General features: G+C 40.8%; 1 protein-coding gene across 2 annotated transcripts in view; it reads right to left on the bottom strand.

Moving 5' to 3' along the window:
* Positions 1–25,321, bottom strand: part of CXADR (CXADR Ig-like cell adhesion molecule) — an 81,668-nt gene that overhangs the window by 41,866 nt on the left and 14,481 nt on the right. For both annotated transcript variants that reach the window (XM_024239240.3, NM_001134075.1), the window contains 2 exon segments: positions 5,714–5,880; positions 938–1,142 (listed from right to left, as the gene is read on the bottom strand). In XM_024239240.3, coding sequence (XP_024095008.1) covers positions 938–1,142; positions 5,714–5,880 — 372 coding nt within the window.

The following is a 25,321-nucleotide window of genomic DNA, read 5'->3' as shown; positions in this document are numbered from 1 at the left end:
TTAGAATATTCTACCCCACCCCTAATCAGTTCTCTAAACAGAAGGAATGAGGTAAATGTTGATGTGGGAGCCCTGCCCTGATCAGTTATTTCCAGTCATGCTAGACAATTCTAGCATCAGCTTTTCCTAAGAAAGTCAATCCCCAAGTGTCCCCTAAAACATGAGGACAGGGGAATTTACTGTCATTAAATAGAGAGCTAGACAGCTATGTTTTTCTACATGGTAGCCAATGTACATTTTGTGTAAAGCTTACCACAGTATGGTTTTAGAAGTATATTTATGAACTATTATCTTTCAGTTTCTCAATTTGAAGGGATTAAGAGTGCTTGTAGACATTATCACAGAATCTAGAGAAGGATAATAAACTCTGTAGTCTGGCAATTTATAAAGCAGTTTACACTACCTCCCTCTTAACTATTATAGAGAGGGCTATAAGATATCAGTGAATGTCTCATCTCCTCACTTTAATGATGAAAAACAGTGATGCCAAGAAGCTTAAATACTATGTGATGCCTAATGGCCTTACTTGAATTCAATATTTCTTCTTCCATATTTCTTCACCTCCATTCTAAATGCTTAAATTATTCATCATAGAAACATGGTTCTACATAATTCTCAGGGCAAATTCTGAGGACAATGCAAAAACCCTAGATCTCCTAACTCCTAGCTTAGGGTTCTTCCTCCATACGGTAATACTCGTTCACTTATTTTCAAACTCTTATGTATTTCACGAAGAAGTTGATCACTTCTTACTTTTCCTATCCAAAACCAAAAGCTAGTTTTATATTTGATGCTATCCAACATCGAAGTACTTCAAGTGTTTAAAATTGTTATTCTAAAAAATTAAGCTTTGTCTTATACAAGTGCTGCTACTACAGTACTATGACTAATCATTCTCTTACTCAGTAACCCATTAACACAAATAAAAATAACTTACCAAGAACTACCAGATGAATCTTCTTATTTGCAACACCAGGAGCTTTTTTCACTTTGCACTGATATGTGCCAATATCTGACAGCTGTAAATTCGTTACATTTATTGATGCATCACCAGATTTGAGATCATTACTCGTAAAATGTACTCGGCCTTTCAGATCTGGATAGTAGTCATCATAAATTTTGTCTCCAGAATATAAAATAATCTAAAAGAAAGCCAAAATTAGACAGGAGGAAAAACAAACACACACACAAAAAACTGTCTCTTAAAGGAGCCCTGGATACACCTGCTGCTACAGAACCACCCCCCACCTCCGCCAGAAAAGAAAAAGAAGAACACAGTATTATGGGGAAACCTGAAACTATCCAAACCACAGAATGAGAAAATGGAAAGGAATCAATGTGATCCTTGGGTATAGTCCCAGATTTCTATTTTTAATGGGGAAACCAAGATGCAACATGATAAAATAGTAAAGCCCTATACTGTCCTAGAGAGCAATCTAGTAAGATTGGGCAAGAACACAGATTTGCTCGTTCGTTGTCTTTTATTTTCCTTTTCTTTTCTTTTTGAGACGGAGTCTGTGTCTGTGGCCCAGGCTGGAGTGCAATGGTGAGATCTCGGCTCCCTCTGCCTCCCGGGTTCAAGCAATTCTCTCGCCTCTGCCTCCCCAGTAGCTGAGACTTCAGGCACGTGCCACCACGGCCAGCTAATTTTTGTATTTTTAGTAGACAAGGGATTTCACCACGTTGGCCAGGCTGGTCTCGAACTTCTGACCTCAGGGGATCCACCCGCCTCGGCTTCCCAAAGTGCTGTGATTATAGGTGTGAGTCACCGTGCCTGGCCTGCTCATTCTTATATACTCTATTTTTCAACTGCCTCTGAGGCTGTAGTTTGCCAACCAAGTGTAACAAAATCAAGTACCTACTGCCCCTTGCCCCTATAAAAGGCTTATCATAATTTGCCTGTGGAATCTAACAAAAAGATAACTTTGTTTCGTCTTAATACTAAGTTGGAGTTACTTGAGGGCTCTAGACTCTAACAGATAAAATAATAAAATAAACCTCTTAAGATATGTGTACCCAGGTTAAGAAATCCTTTGAATGAATCTTCTGTAACTAAAGCAAAGACCTGTGCCTAATCCAGTGAGTTTTCTGAACCACACATAGCCTTTGAAGGCAATTACTAAAGGCTGGATGCTTTAGAGGGAAAATAAAATCCATGTTTGGAATATTTTCTTGGAAGAGAACTGTAGTAGTCATCTCTAACAATCTCTAACATTAATTTAACACATTTTATAATTTTTCTTTTTTGCTGATGAAATCTCTTCATTCTGGTTATATGAGACCCATGGGCCAACGAGCAGTGATGCCAAAACTCAAATAATAATCAGGAAACACAACTACGGCCTGTATCCTGCAATTAATTTCTTTTACCTGAGTGCTAATTATGGGCAGTATAATCAGAATAAATGTCATCTAAGAACACTGTTTTCCAGGTTTATTCTGCAGAAACTTCTTGAATGGAGGAACTTGGGTTCTCTTCTGTATTATCTCCTTCCCAACCACACTGACCCCACCCTAATCCACCAAAGATTTTTTTTTTTTTTTTTTGAGACAGTCTTGTTCTATCGCCCAGGCAGGAGTGCAGTGGTGCGATCTTGGCTCAATGCAACCTCCACCTCCTGGGTTAAAGCGATTCTCCTGCCTCAGCCTCCTGAGGAGCTGGGACTACGAGTGCCCACCACCGCGCCTGCTAATTTTTGTATTTTTAGTAGAGACAGGGTTTTACCACATTGGCCTGGTTGGTCTCGAACTCCTGACCTTGTGATCCACCTGCCTCGGCCTCCCAAAGTGCTGGGACTACAGGCATGAGCTACCGTACCCAGCTAGATCTTTTATTTATATATGAGCTGTGTGCATCTAGGTTGCACTCAATACCAGTTTGCTAAATAAATAAAAGTAGTCGTCGAAGGGTCCACAGCTGACTTACTCTGTAAACACAAGCCATTACTTTATTTGCTCAATCTTCTTGACATACCCACTTGTCAAGAGCAACACTGACTACTCCACAAATCTGGCTACTCTTATCTTCCTTTGATTAATTTCCTTTGATTAAAAGGCTTATCATAATTTGCCTGTGGAATCTAACTCTAAAGGTCGTAGAGTTCAATCTCTTGTACTTCCAATAGCTCGTTATGCTCCACACACACCTTAGTAGTCTTTAAAGGGGGGCTTGAGAAATAAGATGCATTCCCGCTGTTGGTTATTTTATAAGCTAGCTTAGTGTCTTCCCAGAAAACAATGTTCTAAATATTAGTTAAGGAATGGGAAATTTACCATGAAATTTTACATGTCTTCACTGATTCCCCTTCACAACCCCGCAAGGACGATGGCATTGTCCACACTGACATTTAGGCTGAGGAAAGAAGTGGCTCTCACTGATCAGCTTTTGCCAAGTCATACAACAAAGATGCAGACCAGATCCATTTAACTTGGCACAGTACATGATCATCACTGCAATATCATTTACAAGCTTACAGAATGCTTGTGAATACAGTATTTTGCTGAATTCTTATAATGACCCTGAGATGCTAGGTATAGCTGTTCCTACTTTACACATGAGGAAACAGGTTTATGAAACACGGGAGGCAGCACAGGACAGTGCAAAGGATAACAGAGCAGCTGTGAGAGTCAGAGGGACCTGGGTTCAAATTCCAACTGCATTTGTTACTCTGGGCATGAAAATCTCTGGGCCTCTGTTTCCTCCTTGCCATATGTATAATAATTCTCACCTTACTATGTTGTTTTAAGACTTAAGTATATACAATTAAAGTATATAAAACACTGCCCAAGCACACTGTTTACAGTAACTGCTGACTAAAGACATCACACAAGGAATAAGAATGCAAGTTTCTCCAGCTCAGTCCTCCAATTCCTAGTTTTTAACCATTCTGTCTACTAGCTGAAATATATTAAAATAGGGGTTCAGTTAACATCTGTAGCTTAAATTCCATGTATGCATCCTCTTCTGCATCAATCTCTTCCTAACCCTTCTTTCTTTTGGTCTGATGTGACTGTGTTTTAGGTTAGAAGCTAGGTTTTTAACCCAGAAACCGTCACTCAGATTCAAGTCCCAGTTTCACATTATCTTACAACTCCTGTAGACAGCAAAGCCATGCCTCTCACTCAGCATGGACGACTTGGAGTCTTCTTCCCATTAACAGACACGCTAGTGGCTCAGGGCACAGTGCTTCTTGGTCTCTACATGTACCTGGTCACAAGCTTCACTCAGCAGAAGCACTGAAGACCCACGCTCTCCACATGCATCTTAGGCTTCCCCTATCTTATGCACAGGATCAGAGTCCTGGGCTCTAAAGCGGGACAGGCACTGCACTGTCACAGGAACGGGGAACTGAAGGACCTCAGACAGGAGCCTGTACTCTAGGTGCCAGCACCTCCAGAGAGAGAGAAGGGAGAGAAGGGGGAGGTAAGAGTGACAGGGAACAGGGCAATGAGGCTGAGGAGATAAAATGAGTCAGGCCCGATTTATTTTGCTCAGGGAAACAGAAAGAAGTTCTGGTAACAGAATCAGGGCAGAGGTTACATCTTTGGAGGGGGTGGCTCTAGTCACTCACAACTTGGGAAAGCACCTTAATTATTTCCTCAACATAAACATGAAGGGCAAACTGACTGGATTTGCCAAAAATATTAATTACCTAACTGCACTGATTCAGCCACTATATGGAAGAATGTTACTTGTAACTTTTAAATATCCCCTTCTTTTACATGAACAAATGAAGTAAAAACAAAATTTCTCTTCCAAATATATAGATTACTATATTTACCTAAATATTTGGACTCATTTTCCTCTCCCTGATCTAATATAATTTATTAACTTTTTAAAAAATTAAATGTGTCAGACAAAGCCAATATGCAACATTCTAAATAAAGTATTCTGGAACCACTGAAAAGGTAAAACATGACATATATTTGGAGATGAGATTATTAGGCATGTTTCCTCCTCTGTGCTATTTTTGGCTTTCCAAGTTTTCTACATTAGACTCTTATTACTTTGATTAGAAAAAATACTGAAATAATGTTTTAAGATTTTATTAATTTAAGACTAAATATTTTATAGATTGTTTTTTGCTCCAAAGACTTCATTTTTACACTGGGAAGTTTTAAAGTCAAAGTAAAAAAAAATTAATTTAAAAAGACTTGATTTCGTTTTTTAAAAAATTCATTGGACAGGATATTTAACTTGAAAAAATAAGGAAAATAGACTGTAATACTATGTAGTTTTTACACCATAGCTAATGACACTTCTACTGCTGACAGAATCCTTGGGTAAAACTTAAAAATTTCCATTCTGTCTAACGTTTAACAAAGCACAGTTATGTGCCATCTCTTAACACGACACACACTCCTGTCTCAACGTCATGCCTGCTCCACCTAGGCCTCTGCTATTCCCCACCTCAAATCCAGATTGTCAGAACTTTCATAAGTTCCTCTTCTTCCCTGAAGTGTCTCTAAGAACTCCAGTGATCTTTTCCTCTTCTGTAACCTTAGGTCACACTCATTATCTATTTCCCTCCATTACATGTGTCCTCAATTTCCACCAGAGCAATTGCCTTCCTCACCCAGACCATAAAGCCTGAGAAGTTGGGGGGCTTCCTTCCTAGCTCCCTGCAGCCCATCCATGTGACTGGCAAGGTGATGGACACATCAGACAGTTGCACAGACAGCTGCTAAGTGAGCAAGGACATATCAAACTTACCACTTGATCCACCTTCTGATTATCCGCTGGTGATATCAGCCACTCGATGTCCAGCGGTCCCTGGTCTTCGGGACTAAGCGTAAATTTGCATGGCAGATAGGCAGTTTCCCCTTTGGCTTTTTCAATCATCTCTTCAGGAGTAGTGATACTCAAACTTCTGGCAAAATCTAGAGAAAGAAATGTACATGGGACTAAGCATTTGCTATTACGCTGACAGCCCACACAGTGCCCCGCAGCCATCGAGAAGCAGCACATTGATGCGAGGGATACGGGACGGGGTTTGGGTCCCGAGGAATGGAGTCTAAACTCAGAGATGCCCAGTTTTTAATTTGTGCCTTTGTAAAAGTAGAATGACACAAGTAGTATCATCTTATTTGATACAATTCCCTTAAGGAACGCTGTGAACTTCCTGACATTATGTAAGTTTCTACTGGTAGAGGGTTTCTATATGCAAGCAGATGTTTAAAACTGAATTTGGCTAGAATCTCTGAAAGGTGAGTGACATAGTTTGGATTTGTGACCCCGCCCAAATCTCATGTTGAACTGTAATCCCCAGTGTTAGAAGAGAGGCCTGGTGGGAGGTGACTGGATCTTGGGGGTGGATTTCCCCATTGCTGACAGTGAGTGAGTTCTCAGGAGATCTGGTTGTTTAAAAGTGTGTAGCACCTCCCCCTTCTCTGCTCTGGCCACGTAAGACGTGCCTGCCTCCCCTTTGCCTTCTGCCATGATTGTAAGTTTCCTGAGGTCTCCCCAGCCATGCTTTCTGTACAGCCTGCAGAGCCAATTAAACCTCTTTTCTTTATAAATTACCCAGTTTTAGGTATTTCTCTATAGCGGTGTGAGAATGGACTAATACGGTCAGTCATGTCATACAAATTCAAGGCTACATTAATTCATGCTCACCACAAACACACAGGTAACTAAGTCACTGTCAGTAGGGTATATGCTGATCAACTGTGACACAGTTTCTGCCAAGGCTTCTTTAAATTTTTATTAGATTTAATTCTATAACCTTCTATTGAATGCTTAAAAATATTTCTAAGCAATAAGCTTTGATGAGGATAATTCAAAAAGAAAAGGAACACTGTCAATTTACTTATCTTTTAAAAATGTACAGCCAGGCACGGTGGCTCACGCCTGTAATCCCAGCACTTGGGGAGGCCAAGGTAGGTGAATCATCTGAAGTCAGGAGTTCAAGATCAGCCTGACCAACATGGTGAAACCCCGTCTCTACTAAAAATACAAAATTGGCTGGGCATGGTGGCACATGACTGTAATCCCAGCTACTTGGGAGGCTGAGGCAGAAGAACTGCTTGAACCTGGGAGGCGGAGGTTGCAGTGAGCCAACATTGCAATAAGAGCGAAACTCTGTCTCGAAAAAAAAAAAAAATTACCAAATAGTTGACTCATATTATTTTTGAGACACTTCTTACTGTTCATCCCTTTTTATTTCCCTTCTAAAAAAGCCAATAATCACATTTACTTTATTTTATAAAAGACATCTTAAAATTACATAACTTAATTTCACCAATGTGGTGAAACCCCATCTCTACCAAAAATACAAAAATTAGCCTAGCTGGGTGTGGTGGTGTGCACCTGTAATCCCAGCTACTCAGGAGGCTGAGGCAGGAGGATCGCCTGAACTGGGGAGGTAGAGGCTGCAGTGAGCCAAGATCGTGCCACTGCCCTCCAGCCTGCGTGACAAAGCAAGACGCTGTCTCAAAAAATTAAAAAATTAAATGCAAATTTAGTCTGTAAGTGAACAATCACATAAAACTTTTTTTCCTATTCACACTATAAAAGTATGCATAGCACTAGTTTGTCACATCTATCATTTACTTGTGATTACCCAACATTTTCTTGAGTATAAATTCAAACATCTAAAGTATGCATAACCATTAAGTTTCACTACTTTCTGTTGAAGAGCAACTCTATTTGGACCTATGTTACCTGACTCTGACAACCTTCAGAGCTGGACGATGACCTGGAAGAGGCCCTAAGCACTAAGATATGGTATGGTGCACAGGGCCTGCCTCTCTCTTCCTCTCCCTTTTCCCCTGCTCCCACCAAAAAAATAAACACATTAGAGCAAAATTAGGAGTAAATCAATCCAAAGTCCTAATTCTCCATGTGACTATCTTGATGTTGTTTTTCAAATAAATTTTGATAGAACAAACCAAAATGAAGAGGAGTTAGTAACTGCATGATTCTTTCCATTAGTCCTAAAATAAGCTTAATATACACAGACTATCAATTCTAATAAAATTTTAATGAAGTCAAAGCCAATAGACTGAGAATTAAAGAAAATCCTGGTTACATTCAACACCATTTATGTTTAGGCACCATAGTAAGCTTTCAATCACATGTAAATGCACTCCTGAAATAAATTTAAATTGGGATTCAAATTATCTGCACCTGCTCCCTTAAACCTGAGGCCCACCCAGCTTTGACCAACAGGATGTGCCAGGAATGACCTGTGTAGTTCTGAGGTTAGGCCTCAAAAACCCTTGCTGCACCCACTCTTGCCTCCTTGGTCACCGGCCACTGTGTGAACAAACCACAGAAGGGACAACGGACGTGTCTGGCCAACCCTAGAACACTCAGCCTTAGTCTAGACCAGCTCTCTGCAGCCCCACTGTTGAGACCATAATTTTCCATCCTAGCCTAGTCTAAATAGCAACCCACAGGATCATGAATATATGATTTTTGTTTTAAGCCTCTAGAGTTTGAGTTGTTTTGTTATACAGCAAATATTGATTAGACGTCATCCAAACCCACTGATCCAGCCCAAAAGTCCAACTACTCTGGCCTCCATTTCATGCCCATGTTTCTATTTAAAATCATATGATTTGGTATTTATGTACATAATCTCAAGTGTTCCTATTTAACCTAAATATACTCTATTATTTCTAATAAACTCAGTTCCATTCCTATCTCATTCACTAAGGCATTTCTACCTCTCCACCCTACAATGATTTTTCTTTCTTTCTCTGTGAATGCTGATTGTACTTTACTTTCTACCATCGGCATCACTTACTCGGCACTTAGCATATGTTGCCTTGGAATTTTTTTTCCTCTATAAATTTTGTGGTGAAACTGACTTAGGTGGCATCCAGAGTTGTGTCACATCTTCTATTTTTTATTTTTTTAAGAGATGAGGTGTCACTATGTTACCCAGGCTGGTCTCTAACTCCTGAGGCTCAAGTAATCCTCCTGCCTTTGCCTTCAAAAGTGCTGGGATTACAGGCTTCAGCCACTGTGCCTGGCCTGTCACATCTTCCTAGATGTTGAGAAACTTATATTCTTCCCATGCTACCTTGTATTTTTGCGAACTTTTAAAATGCATGCTCTGATTTACTATTAAATCATTAGCTCTATTAGGGCTAAAAGAAATTGTAATTGTGGCTACCTCTATCTCCTGCTGTAGTTCTTTGCACATAATAGAAAAGAATTAATGAGTGAATTATAAATTTGATCAATTTTAGAAATTTAGTTTGGTTATTAACACATCATGCATCAAATAATATAAGAGTAATCTAAGTACACTTAAAAATAAAAATCTCATTCCAAAACGAATCAAGAAATAGTTCAAATATGGAGCTAAGAATATATAAGTGAGAATGAAAAACTGCTATCAATAACAATAAAAACTTCCTGGTTACTGTGTGTTTTTAGAGTTTTCATTTTGTAGAAATCAAATAAAAATATTAAATAACTTCAATTAGACACCTACATTTGTAAAAGTTGAAATCCCCCAAATTCATGCTCTCAGTACTTACACTACACAAAGTGATCAAAGTAAAATACAACTTAGTTTTTATATTATCTTTCTTTCTTGTTTGATACATAAAAATTAATTTTAAAAAACTGCCTTAAAAGTTATATATGTGTAACAAAATAATCTGAAAAGATATATGTCAAATTGTTAACAGCAATTACTTTTGAGAATTAGGATTTTAAGGAAGACGACTGTCCATTTCTGCTTTATTCTGAGATTTTTTAAAATGAGTATGCTGCTTATGGTATTTTAAAATGATTTTTTAATGACTTTTAGATTTTTTTGTTGTTTTTCTTTCAAAAAATGGTTAAAGCCTTCAATTCCTCTTCATTGTGTTGCACTAGAAATGAATTAAAATCTTGAGATCATATAAAGCAGTTCCTGGGTTTCCTAGCAACACTGAAGGGCCTCTTTTCAGAGGCATAGTTTTTCAAGTGCTGAAGTATGCAACAGACACAAATTATATAAGACAAAAGACAGACACTTGGTCTCACGCAGCGGCCCTGGGCATTTTTCCTAATACTGCCCAATTTTATTTATGCAGCAAGTAGATTAACAATTTAACTTGCAAACTACTTGCAGGTTGAAACACGGTTTAAAAGGTAAATCAAATATCAAATCTTCTTACAATTTTATTCAAATTTATATTCAGGATGTGATAAAATATGCGGCACATTATTAAGCTGCAAGTATTTGCAGTCCAGTTAATAAGTGCACAGCACTAGATCATATTATATAAATAAACAGACAGAACCACAACCCATATTAGCAGTGACTGAAATAACATTTCCCAGTTTTCTGCTTGCTTTTCTTATCTCCAGTTTCTAAATCACTTGGATCTTTAGAGCTTCTCTTCTGCACAGTCTGACTTATATCTGAGCATCAAAGTGACATGAGTTCATCAAAGAGTATTTTTTTAGCCCTTGATGTCATCTCCTACTAAGGCCTTAGAAGATCTGGTTCCACTATAAGATTGGAAGCAAACTGGAGAGAATGGAAGAAGCTGTTCTTCTAGAAGGGAGGTAATGTTATGAACTGATAACATGCGTTGGCTTCTTTCATTTGCTTTTTCAAATTTAAGCTGTTTGTTAACCTAGATGGTCTTCAGTGATCTTTTCCTTCTGGCAACCTTAAAATCATAAACATTAGAAAGTGCTCACGAAATGTTATCATTAGTTTTTTAAAAAGAGAAGTAAACATGAGAATTTTTAATAATGTTTTGAGTGAGGAAAGCCTTAGAGAAAAGTAGAAGAGAAAAACACAAAAGCTATGGAAGAAGACAAAAATTTAACTATACTAAAAATCTTATTAGAAAATCACCATTTGGCAAAAACAGAGTAATAATTGTTTCAGGCAAAATATTGAAAATTGGTGCTGAAAGGTATGATGAGAAACAGCATTTGTTACATAATGTCAAAGTATCTTCCCACAAAACACTTTAATTACAGAGGAAAAAGTAGCAACTTTACAGTGAAGAAATCTGGTATACATCACCTTAATCAAACGATCAAATTTACCTTCACTAGAACAAATGGACATTATGTACCTCCTGATTAGAAAAGAACATAGTATTACTTCTGTAGTATTGCATACCAAGTCAAAAATGCATACTCTAGCCATGAAAAGACATGGAGTAAACTTAAACACAAATGCATATTACTAAGTGAAAAAAGCCACTGTATGATTACAACTATATGACATTCTGGAAAAGGCAAAACTACAGAGAGTAAAAAAAAAAAAAAAAAAAAAATCAATGGATGCAGGGGAAAGAGGGAAGAGGAGAATAGGTGGAACATAGGACTTTTTTTTTTTTTTGAGACGGAGTCTTGCTCTGTCGCCCAGGCTGAAGTGCAGTGGCGCGATCTCGGCTCACTGCAAGCTCCGCCTCCCAGGTTCACATCATTTCTCCTGTCTCAGCCTCCTGGGTAGCTGGGACTACAGGTGCCCGCCACGACACCCAGCTAAATTTTTTTTTGTATTTTTAATAGAGACGGGGTTTCACCGTGTTAGCCAGGATGGTCTCAATCTCCTGACCTCATGATCCGCCCGCCTCGGCCTTCCAAAGTGCTGGGATTACAGGCGTGAGCCACTGCGCCCGGCCGGAACATAGGATTTTTAGGGCAGGGAAATGCTTCTGTGTAATACTATAATGGTGGCTGCATGTCATCCATTTGTCCAAACCCGTAGAATGTACAAAACCAAGAGTGAACCCCGATGTAAACTATGGACTCTAGGTGGTAACGTTATGTCAGTACGGGTTCATCAATCCTAACAAGGTACACTCTGGTGGGGGGCGTGCTGACAAGCGAGGGAGATGGTGGTGCTTGGGGGAAGGGGGTACAGGGGAACTCTGTACTTTCCGCTCGATTTTGCTGTAAATCTAAAACTGCTGTATAAAATAAAATCTATTTTTAAAGAAGATTAACAAGAGAGCACACAACCATATTTACAATTAAATAAATATATATTAGAATAATGTAACATATTTCAAATATAAAATTGATTAAAAAAATTCAGTAAGGCCAATCTTGGCAAAAGTGTTGGAAACTGTGGCAACACAGAAAGTAAATCAGTACAACCTACTGTCAACAGAGTAGAAGACGTGTGAAATGTCAGTGTGCTAACCCACTTTTAGGAACTGCAGCTGAACTCTGATAACTGAACAGCTCATATGTACAAGGATATTACTCACTGATGCTCTCTGAAACAGAAAAACATCTGAAAACAACCTAAATGTCCAACAACAGGCAGGAAAATCAGAGTAAGAAATTCAAGCTCATCTACCTCAGACAAAGAGCAAGGACAAACAGATCAGGTAGAACCAGTCCCCTCCAGGAAAAAGATGCTACTAAAATTGCTTCTGGGGAGTAACGCTGACTTTCACTCATATAAATAGAAGTATGACTAAATATTGCCACCTTCAGCTTTGGTTCCATTCACCCAACAGCATATACAATCATCGAATCAAATTAGGTCTTTCAAAAGGAACATAACATTAAACATATAATAATGTATACTAATAAATATATTAATAGAATAAAAATACTTTTGGGGGACGGTGGTAGAGCAAATCATGTCCCCCCCAAAATTCATATGTTGAATCCCTAACCTCCTATGTGACCGTATTAGAGGTAGGGCTTTTAAGGAAGTGATTAAGATTAAATGAGGCCATAGCATAGAGCCCAGAACAGATGGAACTGACCCTGCTTAAGAGAAGGAAACACCAGAGCACTCTCTCTGCCACGTGAGGACAAAGGGAGACAGCAGCTGTCTACCAGCCAGGAAGAGGGCCCTCACCAGAAACCAAACTTGCTGGCATCTTAATCTTGGACTGCCCAGACTCCACAGCTGTGAAAAACCAAGTTTCTATTGTTTAAGGCATCTATGGTATTTTGTACTGGTATTTTGTCTATGGCATTTTGTTATGGCAGCCTGAGCACACTAATACAGACTGCATACAGAGCAACGAAGTTTCTCATCATGGACAGGGTATACTGTTCAACTGGACATGAAGTTAATGAATTCAGCAGAAATTCTCAAGAAGATTTAAACATATTGGGAATTCGCAAAATGATGGAAAAATGTACTTTTCAATCCATAGCCAATAAAGACACGAGGGAACTGCCTGGATGGTCCTTCTCAGGAGAAAAAAAAATTATGTACATTAATATATAGAAGTGCACAGGAATTTAAATTTATTGCTTACCTGTAAGTCAAGCATCATGCAAAGGGCTTTGATTATTTCATTTGATCCTTACAAAACCTGTGGAACAGGCATTACAGACAATGACATCAAAGAACTGCTTCTTATGCAAAATCCAAGTAAATGTTGAATAACACCAGTTACTTAATCCAGACTAATGTGGAAGGAGAAGAGGGAAGTGAAAGATCATAAAGGCACTGAAATAAGAAAAATGAGGATATGAAACAAGAAAATTCAAGAGCAGGAAGAAGTCTCTTTAGGTAATAGGGATATCCTTGTAGATCCCCTGAGAATCTAAAATAAGGAAAGCACAAACCAGTGACAGTTTTAAAGCTGGGCTGGAAGACTTCTAATAACACAAGAAAATATGAGGGTAATTTTATAATTCAACCCACATACTTGATTTGGAGGCAGGGGGACCAGTGGCAGCAAGCTGAGATGATGTTTGTTCAAACTGTTTGTTTCCCCAGCACAATGCTAAATTTCTCCTTTGAGCTCCTTATCTCAGTGACATGACCCTACCACCAACACTTCTGGCAATCAATCCCTGCATAAGATCACAGATGCAAGAAATAGCTGCATCACCAGTCATCTGCACAAACCTGGAGACAAAATGAAAGGCAGCAGGGTATCGATGTTAACTCATTCAAAGCATACTATGTCCTATTAATTCTGCCTCTTTAATACATTCCAAATCCAACCATTTTTACCTATATCCAGGCCACTATTATCTTTCACGTGGCCTGGATGTAGCCTGCTAACTGGCTTCCCTGCATCCACACTTTCTCATTCTAACTTGTTCTCCATACTTCACCCAGAGTGTTCTCTATATAATTGCTTTTATTTATCTATTTTTTTGAAACAGGGTCTCACTCTGTTGCCCAGGCTGAAGTGCTGTGGCACAACCAAGGCTCACTGTGGCCTCAAACCCCTGGGCTCAAGGGATCCTCTCCTGCCTCAGCCTCCCAAGGAGCTGGGACTACAGGTGTGTGCCACCATGCCCACTAATTTTATTTTTATTTTTATTTTCCCAGTGGAGATGCAGTCTCGTTATGTTGCCCAAGCTGGTCTTGAACTCCAGGGCTCAAGTAATCCTCCCACCTCGGCCTCCCAAAATGCTGGAATTACAGGCATGAGTCACTGCATCCAGCCTATAACTCCTTTTGTAAAAAAGACGTCACTGACATGTCTGACAATCTCTGGTCGCTCCTCATTGATTCAGACACCTTAATTCTCCCTCAAGGTCCTTTATGACTAGAGGCCCTCTAGCACCTTTAGCTTCTTACCACTTCCCACTCCCACACTATAATACAGCCATCATCGTCTCCATCATCATCTCGCCTCACTCAGCACGAGCACAGTGTAAGATACCTCCTCTTGCTGGGTGCGGTGGCTCACGCCTGTAATCCCAGCACTGTGGGAGGCCAAGGCAGGCGGATCACGAGGTCAGGAGATCGAGACCATCCTGGCTAACACGGTGAAACCCCGTCTCTACTACAATACAAAAATTAGCTGGAGGTGGTGGCACATGCCTACGGTCTTAGCTGCTCGGGAGGCTGAAGCAGGAGAATCGCTTGAACCCGGGAGGTGGAGGTTGCAGTGAGCCGAGATCGCGCCACTACACTCCAGCCTGGGCAACAGAGAGAGACTCCATCTTTAAAAAAAAAAAAAAAAAAAAGATACCTCCTCTTCTGCTCCATCCCACCTTTTAGGCTTACTACGGTCTCAGTTCAGCGCCTTCCTCCAGAACGTATGTCCTCTAATTACTCCTTGGGCTAGCACTAACAATGCTTTCATCACAGGCACTTTCCTCACTTTACTGAAACTGCGCTTTACTCTGTGTACTTCTCTCACCCTCTGCCTCCAGGGACTATTTCATATTTGACTTTGGTGGCAAAGCTCATGCTGTTCTCGATCATCACTGGTTTTCTTTAGCAGAGCAAAATTTGGGGCACTTGGCATTCAACAAACATTTGTTGAATGAAGGTTTTCTTTTTTCTATCACTGAGGAAACAAAACCAAAGGAAAACTTTGAAACATATTTTCTGTGTTTTTAACCTATCCCAGAAAGATGCTAGATGTAAACCCTGATGAGTGATGGCACATGCACAGGGATTTTAAAGATCATGACTCACTGTAGAATTCAAGCAGGGACAGAGAAGAGCTATGAATTATGTGTTAGGCAACTGCATAACTGCATAATCTGTCTTGACATCTAAGCAGTCAACAAAGCACTTTGTTGTAACAATAAAACAGCAATCAGGCAAGTCTGGATGCCTGGAGGTAAGCAGATAACAATTTTGGGATCTCTGAGGGAAGTGGCGGGCAAAACAATGTTCACAGGCACAAGCACCTTTGTATAAGAGAAGGGAAATTGCACTAGGAATGAATGACGGTACATTTACAAATAGTGAAAAAAAATTGACAACAAAATTAACCACAACAGTGAGACTGTTTTGGTCTGGGACCAATAATAAAAACAACAAACCAGAGGAGGCACCAAGGGGAAAAAGACAAATCAGTCCACATGTGTGGAACACTGTTGGTATATGCTTTTCCTTCTATGTGGAAAGGTCCCTTTTCTCTCTTGCTCCACCTTCTCCCCAGAGAGCACCTCTACCCATTTATCAAAATACATTTTAGGTCGGGCATGGTGGCTCACGCCTGTAATCTCAGCACTTTGGGAGGCTGAGGCGGGCGGATCATTTAAGGTCAAGAGTTTGAGACTAGCCTAGCCAACATGGTGAAACCCCGTCTCTACTAAAAATACAAAAAATTAGCTGGGCATGGTGGTGGGCGCCTGTAGTCCCAGTTACTCGGGAGGCTGAGGCAGGAGAATTGCTTGAACCAGGGGGGCAGAGGTTGCAGTGAGCTGACATCACACCACTGCACTTCAGCCTAGAAGACAGAGTGAGACTCCGTCTCAAAAAGAAAAAAAAATAAATAATGCACTTTACTTGTCAGCTCATCTCAGAAGTTCCCCTGATCCCCACAGGCAGTGTTAATTGCTTCCTCCTCTGTTTTATACATTTCCTCTAGGTATTTACATGTCCCTATTCTGAAGCACATACTAACTTAACTGGAAGTGTCCGTGCTTCCTCTCTGGAGGGTGTGTCCCAAGATTTATTCAGTCAGCCTTCTCCCTTCCAGCCTTGGACGAGCAGAAGGAGGGAGCTCAGAGTAGAGGGAAAATGAGATGAAGGAGCTATCTGAAAGCAGAACGGTGATGGGAGAGAGGACCATAAGGCATGAGAAGGGAGCCCTGGGGTGACTGCATCCAGAGAAGCAAAGAACCTGAACAATGAAGCCTAGATGGGAGAGACAGCTCAGGGAATTGAGCAAGCCTGGTCACATGCTGATGGAAGGAAAGACAGGATACTTATTTTTTGATGAGAAATGTTAGCAAATCTGAGAAGAAACTAACACTGATGTTACTTTATGTATAGTTGCTGACATAAAAGAAGTATGTTAAGAAAAACTTTCATTGTGGATACTCTAAAAATCCCAACTACGGATTCTTCATTCTATAGATGAAAAGAGTTGTTATCTTTCAGCTATCTCTAGGACGAAATAAAGGAAAAAAAATTACACACTGATACATAATTCTTCTCAAAATATCTAGCTCCATTCCAAAGAAATTAACAAAAAATGAAAAGTTTTACAAATAAAAACAGGAGGAGTTTTCTTTTTTTTGGAGACAGAGTCTGGCTCTGTCACCCAGGCTAGAGTGCAGTAACACAATCTTGGCTCACTGCAGCCTCCACCTCCTGGGCTCAAGCCATCCTCCCACCTTAGCATCTAGAGTAGCTGGGACTACAGGTGCACGCCACCATGCCCCACTAATTTTTGTATTTTTTTGTAGAGATGGGGTCTTACTGTGTTATTCAGGCTGGTCTTGAACTCCCAACTCGGGCGATCCAACTGCCTGGGGCTATCAAAGTGCTGGGAGTACAGGTGTAAGCCAACGTGCCCAGCCAATAAGAGGAATTTAAATTTATATTCCAAAGTCTTACATGCTTGTTCGGTTGCTTGGAAAGGGGATATGACCTTAATATCAAATGTTATGAATAATTTATTTAATATTGAGCTTTGTGAAAAATGTCAAAACACGTCATAAGGGTTACTATTTTAAAGGGAGAACACATTCTGAATGTGAATGCTGAATTCGAATCATAGAAATCAGAAGACTTACTATAAAAACACAATAATATGGCTCACCCCTGTAACCATCCCAGCACTTTGGGAGGCGCCGAGAAGGAAAGATCACTTGAGTCCAGGAGTTCAAGACCAACCTGGGCAACATAGTGAGAATTCACACCTACAAAAAAATAAAAAAATTAGCCAGGCATGGTAGATCTAAGCAGGGTACATCATAGTGAGAGCTCATATTTACAAAAAATCAAAACATCAGCCAAGTGTGGTAGTGCACGCCTGTGGTCCCAGCTACTAGGAAGGCTGAATAGGAGAATCACTTGAGCCTGGGAAGCTGAGGCTGTAATGAGCCATGACTGCACCTCTGCCCTCCAGCTGGGGCGACAGAGCAAGACACTGTGTCAAAACACACACTCAATAATAGTCAAAAAATGATAAACTGCAGCAACTTTAAGAAATAAGTTAGAGGCCGGGCGCGGTGGCTCATGCCTATAATCCCAGCACTTTGGGAGGCCGAGGCAGGCGGATCACCTGAAATCAAGAGTTCGAGACCAGCCTGGCCAGGATGGTGAAACCCCATCTGTATTAAAAACACAAAAATTAGCTTGGCGTGGTGGCATGTGCCTGTAATCCCAGCTACCCAGGAGGCTGAGGCAAAGAGAATCACTGGAACCTGGGAGGCAGAGGCTGCAGTGAGCCAAGATCGCACCATTGCTCTCCAGCCTGGTGACAGAGCAAGAGTCCTTCTCAAAAAAAAAAAAAAAAAAAAAAAAAAAAGAAAGAAAAGAAATAAGTTAGACAAATCAGGAACTAGTATGTTAAAAGATTTATAAGTAGACTTAGAGGTTCAAGAAAATGAAGAAGAAGATTGATAAAGACAAGTGTAATTTTGTGCATTTAATTACAAATACTATAGATGTCTAGGTTAGCAAGTCACTGAGATATTCTAAACTCTATACAAAAAGGTGACCACCATGCTATTTGCCCCATTTCCTTTCCCCCTCTGCCAGACCCTAACTCCAACCTTTGCCTTTCTTCTTCCCAGGAAGTTGCTTTGAGATTAGCAATATTTGAAAGTCATCTAAATGTATCCCAGTTTCTAGAAGGGAAAAACACTTTAAATATGTTAACACTAATTAACTCTACCAACTAAGCCTCTAAATACTGCTGTGGCTGGGTGCCATGGCTCACCCCTGTAATCCCAGCACTTTGGGAGGCTGAGACAGGCAGATCATGAGGTCAGGACATCAAGACCAGCCTGGCCAACATGGCGAAACCCCGTCTCTACTAAAAATACAGAAACTAGCTGGGTGTGGTGGCAGGCGCCTGTAGTCCCAGCTAGAGGCAGAAGAATTGCTTGAAACCCGGAGGCAGAGGTTGCAGTGAGCCAAGATCGCGCCACTGCACTCCAGCCTGGGTAACACAGCGAGACTCCATCTCAAAAGAAAAAAAATATATATATATATATTGCTGAGAAAGAGAAGAAAATACAGGGAGGTAGAAATTATGCTCTTCATTGTCTAGGAGTTTTAGTTCTTTAATTCCCATGAGTGTTACTCAGTATAGATTGTTAATATGTACTCAGAGCTAAGGAAATTAATACAGCAAGATAAATTAATAACAATGAGAAATGGCATAAGTATACACACTTGCTCTTCTTTGTACTTTTCAAACATCAATTCCCAGCTCCCTATCCCCAATGAGAAATCAAAAAGCAGGCCCCCAGGAAATAAACTGGAATAGAAATGGGGAAACCATCACCTTAACAATAAACAGCAACTAAACAGTTACTGAGTGCTTATGACAGACCAAGCACTTTTCAAAATGCCCTACACATATTAATTCTTTCCATTCTCACAACAACTCCAAGAAAAAGGTACTAATATTATCCATCTGTGTTTTGCAATGAAGAAACAAACACACTGAGATACATCTAAGCTACTGAAGGAGCAAGATTCAAATCTAGGCCGACTGATTCTGGAGCCACACTCACTCTGTATGTAGAAGTCAATCCACGAACATCATACAACAGTAATAAAGATTTCCTTTCTGAAGTCACTATAAAATACAGTGGGTGCATTATTAGAAATCCTATTCCAATCACCATGGTAGAGAAATGTTTGGAATTTATACTCTTCTTCTATGCTACATTTCTAGTAGCATTTTAGGTAGCACATGGTTCAGGAGTTTGGGTGAAACTTTTTCTTTTCTGGAAAAACAGAAAAATAAATGTCAGACTAGGTTATCTGACTGTTGCCAAATTTATTACACAAAAAAGCTCTGTATCATTTTGGACAAGTTGCTTCCCTAGGGCTCAAATGTAAATTAGGAGTGTTGAACTAAATTATTTTATTTCAGACCTAACTAAGTATGTTCTAATTCTAGCCCATCGATCAATCAACCGACAAGAAGCCTTCCCTGACAATCATTTCTTCCCATCCCCTGTATCCACAACTCAAAGGCATTAGCAGTTCTCTGAGTCCAGCTCCCAACAAATGCAGACATTTCTCAAACAGTAGGAGTTCTAAAGTTAGATCTGGGTTCAGATTCAAATTTATCTCACTAAATGCTTGGCCACAGGCAATTTCTAGCCTCTCCGTGACTAGATGTTTTCCTCTTTAAAATGAAGATTAAGAATAATAATGCCTACTTCATTGGAGAAATTAAATAACACATGTAAACCTCTTAGAACAGCTGCAGCACATCCTGGTGTTCACTCTTCAATAAACAGTAGCTAGTAGGCAATTCACTGTCATCTGATAAGCCTAATACTTCTACTATGATACACAACCCTATGTCTTGTCGTCTTTTATTTTAAAAATCCATTGTCATCTGATAAGGCTAATACTACTATGATACACAACCCTATGTCTTGTCATCTTTTATTTTTAAAAGGCATTTAGCGGTGCCTTCCACTAGGAAGAACTCACAACTTATTATGTAAAAAGAATGACACTGAAATGTATCCACTAGATTTGGCAATTAGAACATCATCGGTGTCCTAGGCCAAATCAGATTTAGTGAAGGTTTTGGGGAGCTGCAACAGGATATTATCTGACCACAGTGCTTGAGAGATGTGAGCAAAGACAGAAATGACTAGTAGTTTGAGAAATTTGTTCTCGATGAGGGGAGAAAATAGACAGTTTATGATATGTGGTCAAGGAAAGGTTCTTTTTGAAATGAGAAACATTGAGTACATTTATAAGTCAAAAGGAAAAAGCAAATGGAATAGGAGACGTTAAAAATCTTATAGCCAAACACCAGAGACTAAAAGATAAGCCCTCAAAAAAGAATGAGACCTAGAAAACTGTGGATAAGGACCTGTTTGCTACACCTGTAATAGCAACACTTTGGGAGGTTGAGGCGGGAAGACTGCTTAGGCCCAGGAGTTTGAGACCAACCTGGGCAACGTAGGAAGGCACCATCTCTAAAAAAAAAAATTTTTAAGTTAGTTGCACGCGGTGGTGCATGCCTGCAGTCCCAGCTACTAAAAAGGCTGAGGTGGGAGCCTGGGAGGTCGAGGCTGCAGTGAGTTGTGACTGCATCACTGCATTCCAGCTTGGGTGACAGAGAAAGACCCTGTCCCCCACCACCAAAAAAAAAAAAAAAAACAAACAAATATCGGGAATAAGACACACCTTTTATTAGACCTTAGGCACCGTAGCTCAGGCCTGTAATCTCAACACTTTGGGAGACAAGAAGGGAGCATCACTTGCTCGACTAGCCTGGACAACACAGTGAGACCTTACCTCTAAAAAACCAAAAAGAGATTAGAGGAAAGATGTAAGCATTGGCACACTTATCGTTAAGTTTACACATCAGAGTACAAGAAATTACAAGAATTTGTACCTGATATCCTCTGTGACAAAGGGGGACTACAATATTAACTTAGAATACAAGAGGCTGAAAATTTTGTAGGTAGAGAATTTTAGAGACTGGTCCAAGTCTGAGACATCTGTGAAGAGGAATGGGGAAACAAATCAAAGTCAACAGAGCAGCAGAAAAGTCCGATATGAGCTGAGAGTTGATAAAGCTGAGCAAAGATATACTGGGATGTGCCATATAATTTTCTCTAGTTTTACATATATTTGAAATTTTCCATAACAAAAATAAGAAAAGAAAATTACAATGAGATGGCACTAACACATCCACCAGAATAGTCAAAATGAACGAAGGCCATGATAAGGATGTAGAGCAACTGGAACTTTCTTAACTTCCTTTTCTTTTTTTTTTTTTTTTGAGACACAGTCTCGTTCCGTCACCCAGGCTGGAGTGCAACAGCACAATCTCAGCTCACTGCAACCTCCGCCTCCCTGGTTCAACCAATTCTCCTGCCTCAGCCTCCTGAATAGCTGGGATTATAGGCGCCTGCCACCACGACCAACTAAGCTTTGTATTTTTAGTAAAGATGGAGTTTCACCACGATGGTCAGGCTGGTCTTGAACTCCTGACCTCGTGATCCGCCTGCCTCGACCTCCCAAAGTGCTGGGATTACAGTCGTGAGCCACCACGCCTGACCGCAACTAGAACGTTCATACTCTTTGATCAAAGTGTCAACTGGTACAATTAGCTTTAGAAAACTAACTGGAACCACAGCAAAACTTATGCATAACCTACAGGACTCAGAAATTCCATTGATAGGGAGAAATTTATGTGCACATGCATGAAAACACATGTAGGATAATGTCACAGTAGTATTTTCTTCTTCTTTTTTTTGAGACTGAGTCTCGCTCTGTTGCCTAGGCTGTGGTGCAATGGCGCAATCTCGGCTCACCGCAACCTCCACCTCCCGGGCTCAAGTGATTCTCCTGCTTCAGCCTCCCTAGTAGCTGGGATTACAGGAGTGCGCTACCACGCCCGGCTAATTTTTGTATTTTTAGTAGAGATGGGGTTTCACCATGTTGGCCAGGTTGGTCTCGAACTCCTAACCTCAAGTGATAGGCCCACCTTGGCCTCCCAAAGTGCTGGGATTACAGGCGTGAGCCACCGCGCCCGGCCTTCACAGTAGTTATTTCATAATGGCAAAAAAGCTGGGAAAAAGGGTCCATCAGTAGAATAAATAAATCAATTGTGATACAGTCACATAATAGAATATCACACAGCAATGCAAATGAATAAAACAAAGCTACACAACATGAATAATCTTACAAACATGAGAAGTAAAACAAGACAAAAAACACAAACTGTAAAATTCTATTTATATAAAATGTTAACACTAATCTACATTGTTAGAAATCAGAAAAGAATGGAAAAAAGAGTGAAGGAGGCTGGGCCCAGTGGCTCACGCCTGTAATCTCAGCACTTTGGGAGGCCGAGGCGGGTGTTTACTTGAGGTCAAGAGTTGGAGACCAGCCTGGCCAGTATGGTAAAGCCCTGTCTCTACTAAAAAATGCAAAAAAAAAATAGCCTGGCATGGTGGCATGCGCCTGTAGTCCCAGCTACTCGGGAGGCTGAGGGAGGAGAATCGCTTGAACCCAGGAGGTGTAGGTTGCAGTGAGCAGAGATCAAGCCACTACACTCCAGCATGAGCAACAGAGCAAGACTCTATCTCAAATTAAAAAAAAAAAAAAAAAAAGAAAAAAAGAAAAAGAAAAATAGTAAAGGAAGGGAATGGAAGGGGCATGACAGGGCTTCTGAGACGTGGGTTGGGTTCTATTTCTGGATCAGGTTGCTAGGTATGTAGGTGTGGCCACTTTATGACAATGCTCTACCCTGTACGTTTATAAAAATTAATGCTCTAAACTGTGTGGTATTCTGTGCATGTCATAACTTCAATTAAAAGCTTTACTTAAAAACAAATTTTAGAATACCTGAAGGAATAAGCAACAAAAAAGCAAATTTAAATTGCCTTTGTGTTAAATACGTACTGTTCTAATGCTTTATTAATGTACTTAAAATTAATTCAAAAAGGCAGCCAGGCGCAGTGGCTCACACCTGTAATCCTAGCACTTTGGGAGACCAAGGTGGGTGGATCACTTGAGGTCAGGAGTTCGAGATTAGCCTGGCCAACATGGAAAAACCCTATCTCTATTAAAAATACAAAAATTAGCAGGGCGTGGTGGCACATGCCTGTAATCCCAGCTATTCAACAGGTTGAGGCATGAGAATCACTTGAACCTGGGAGGCAGAGGTTGTAGTGAGCTAAGATCATGCCACTGCACTGCAGCCTGGGAGGGAAAATGAAACTGTGTCTCAAAAAAAAAGCCAGGTGCAGTGGCTCAAGCCGGTAATCCCAGCACTTTGGGAGGCTGAGGCAGGTGGATCACGAAGTCAGGAGTTCGAGACCAGCTTGACCAACATGGTGAAACCACTTCTCTACTATAAAAATTAGCCAGGCATGGTGGCGAGCTCCTGTAATCCCAGCTACTCAGGAGGCTGAGGCAGGAGAATCACTTGAACCAGGGAGGCAGAGGTTGCAGTGAGCCTAGATTGCGCCACTGCACTCCAGCCTAGGTGACAGAGTGAGACTCTGTCTCAAAAAAAAAAAAAAAGACAAAAAGTCCAGTCAAATTAGACAATAAAAAGTACCTCCCCAATCCACACAGCGGTGCATCACGGTCTGTGAGTAGGAGCAAAGAAACTGCCCCGTAGAACTGATCCACATCAGGAATGGGAGCTGGAGTCTGACCAGGACTAGTGATGAAATTCTGGTTTTAAAGTAGCCAGAAGACCAGTAGGGGTGTGAGAGTTGGGGAAGGGTCTGGAGGCCTCACTGATATTAAGAAGGTGTGATGCAGAGTGAGAAAGCTGGGAGGCACGATATTAGAGTTCAAGATTGTAGAAGTGAAGATCTAAGCATTAACGGGTCTCTGGTTGGCCAGGCGTGGTGCCTCACACTTGTAATCCCAGCACTTTGGGAGGCCAAGGTGGGCGGATCACCTGAGGTCGGGAGTTCAAGACCAGCCTGACCAACATGAAGAAACCCCGTCTCTACTAAAAAATACAAAAAATTAGCTGGGCGTGGTGGCGCATGCCTGTAGTCCCAGCTACTCGGGAGGCTGAGGTAGGAGAATCGCTTGAACCCGGGAGGTGGAGGTTGCGGTGAGCCAAGATCGCGCCACTGCACTCCAGCCTGGGTAACAAGAGCGAAACTCCGTTTCAAACAAAGGGTCACTGGTTTAGCGTGGGAAAAAAGAAAAAAGAACTAAGCATGCCAGGCGCGGTGGCTCACGCCTGTAATCCCAGCACTTTGGGAGGCCAAGGCAGGCGGATCACGAGGTCAGGAAATCGAGAACATCCTGGCCAACATGGTGAAACCCCGTCTTTACTAAAAATACAAAAAAATTAGTCGGGCGAGGTGGCGGGCACCTGTAGTCCCAGCTACTCGAGAGGCTGAGGCAGGAGAATGGTGTGAACCCAGGAGGCGGAGCTTGCAGTGAGCCGTGATCTCACCACTGCAATCCAGCCTGGGCGACAGAGCCAGACTCTGTCTTAAAAAAAAAAAAGAAGAAAGAACTAAGCATAAGGAGAGCACTGCCTAAGTAAAATTGCTTAAAAAAAAAAAAAATCAATGTATTTGAAAGGTCAAGGAAATGTGGTGTAAGGACGTTAAAAAAGTGCATTGTAAAATGTAAATACTAAAATGCCAGATAATGCTGGGGGAGGGGGTGAATATGAAGCTGAGCATTTCTTGTCAACAAGGAGAAGCAGGCTGCATTCCAGCCTGGGCGACAGAGCGAGACTCCGTCTCATTAAAAAAAAAAAAAAAAAAAAATGGAGCAGCAACTATAAGTTAGATATAAGCAAAGGGCAGAAGTCTCAAAGGATAAGGGGTTCCCAAGGTGGAGGGAAAAATGGTTTAGAGATGCCAGTTAAGGCATGGAAGGAATAACCAGAATAACTTACATTTTCAGATAGCATATCTGCTATGATCCCTGCCTTGCTCTGCCTGGTACCATAGCTGCATGAATAATTGTCTGACTCCTCCCTCTGGATTTAAGCTTGCCAAGAGTACTAGAATGGTGTGTTACTCATT

The sequence above is a fragment of the Pongo abelii genome, chromosome 22, assembly GCF_028885655.2.
Source record: "Pongo abelii isolate AG06213 chromosome 22, NHGRI_mPonAbe1-v2.0_pri, whole genome shotgun sequence".
In the NCBI taxonomy this organism is placed as follows: Eukaryota; Metazoa; Chordata; class Mammalia; order Primates; family Hominidae; genus Pongo; species Pongo abelii.
Note: the sequence above shows the minus strand (reverse complement) of the source record. Positions and strands in the feature narration are given on the sequence as shown.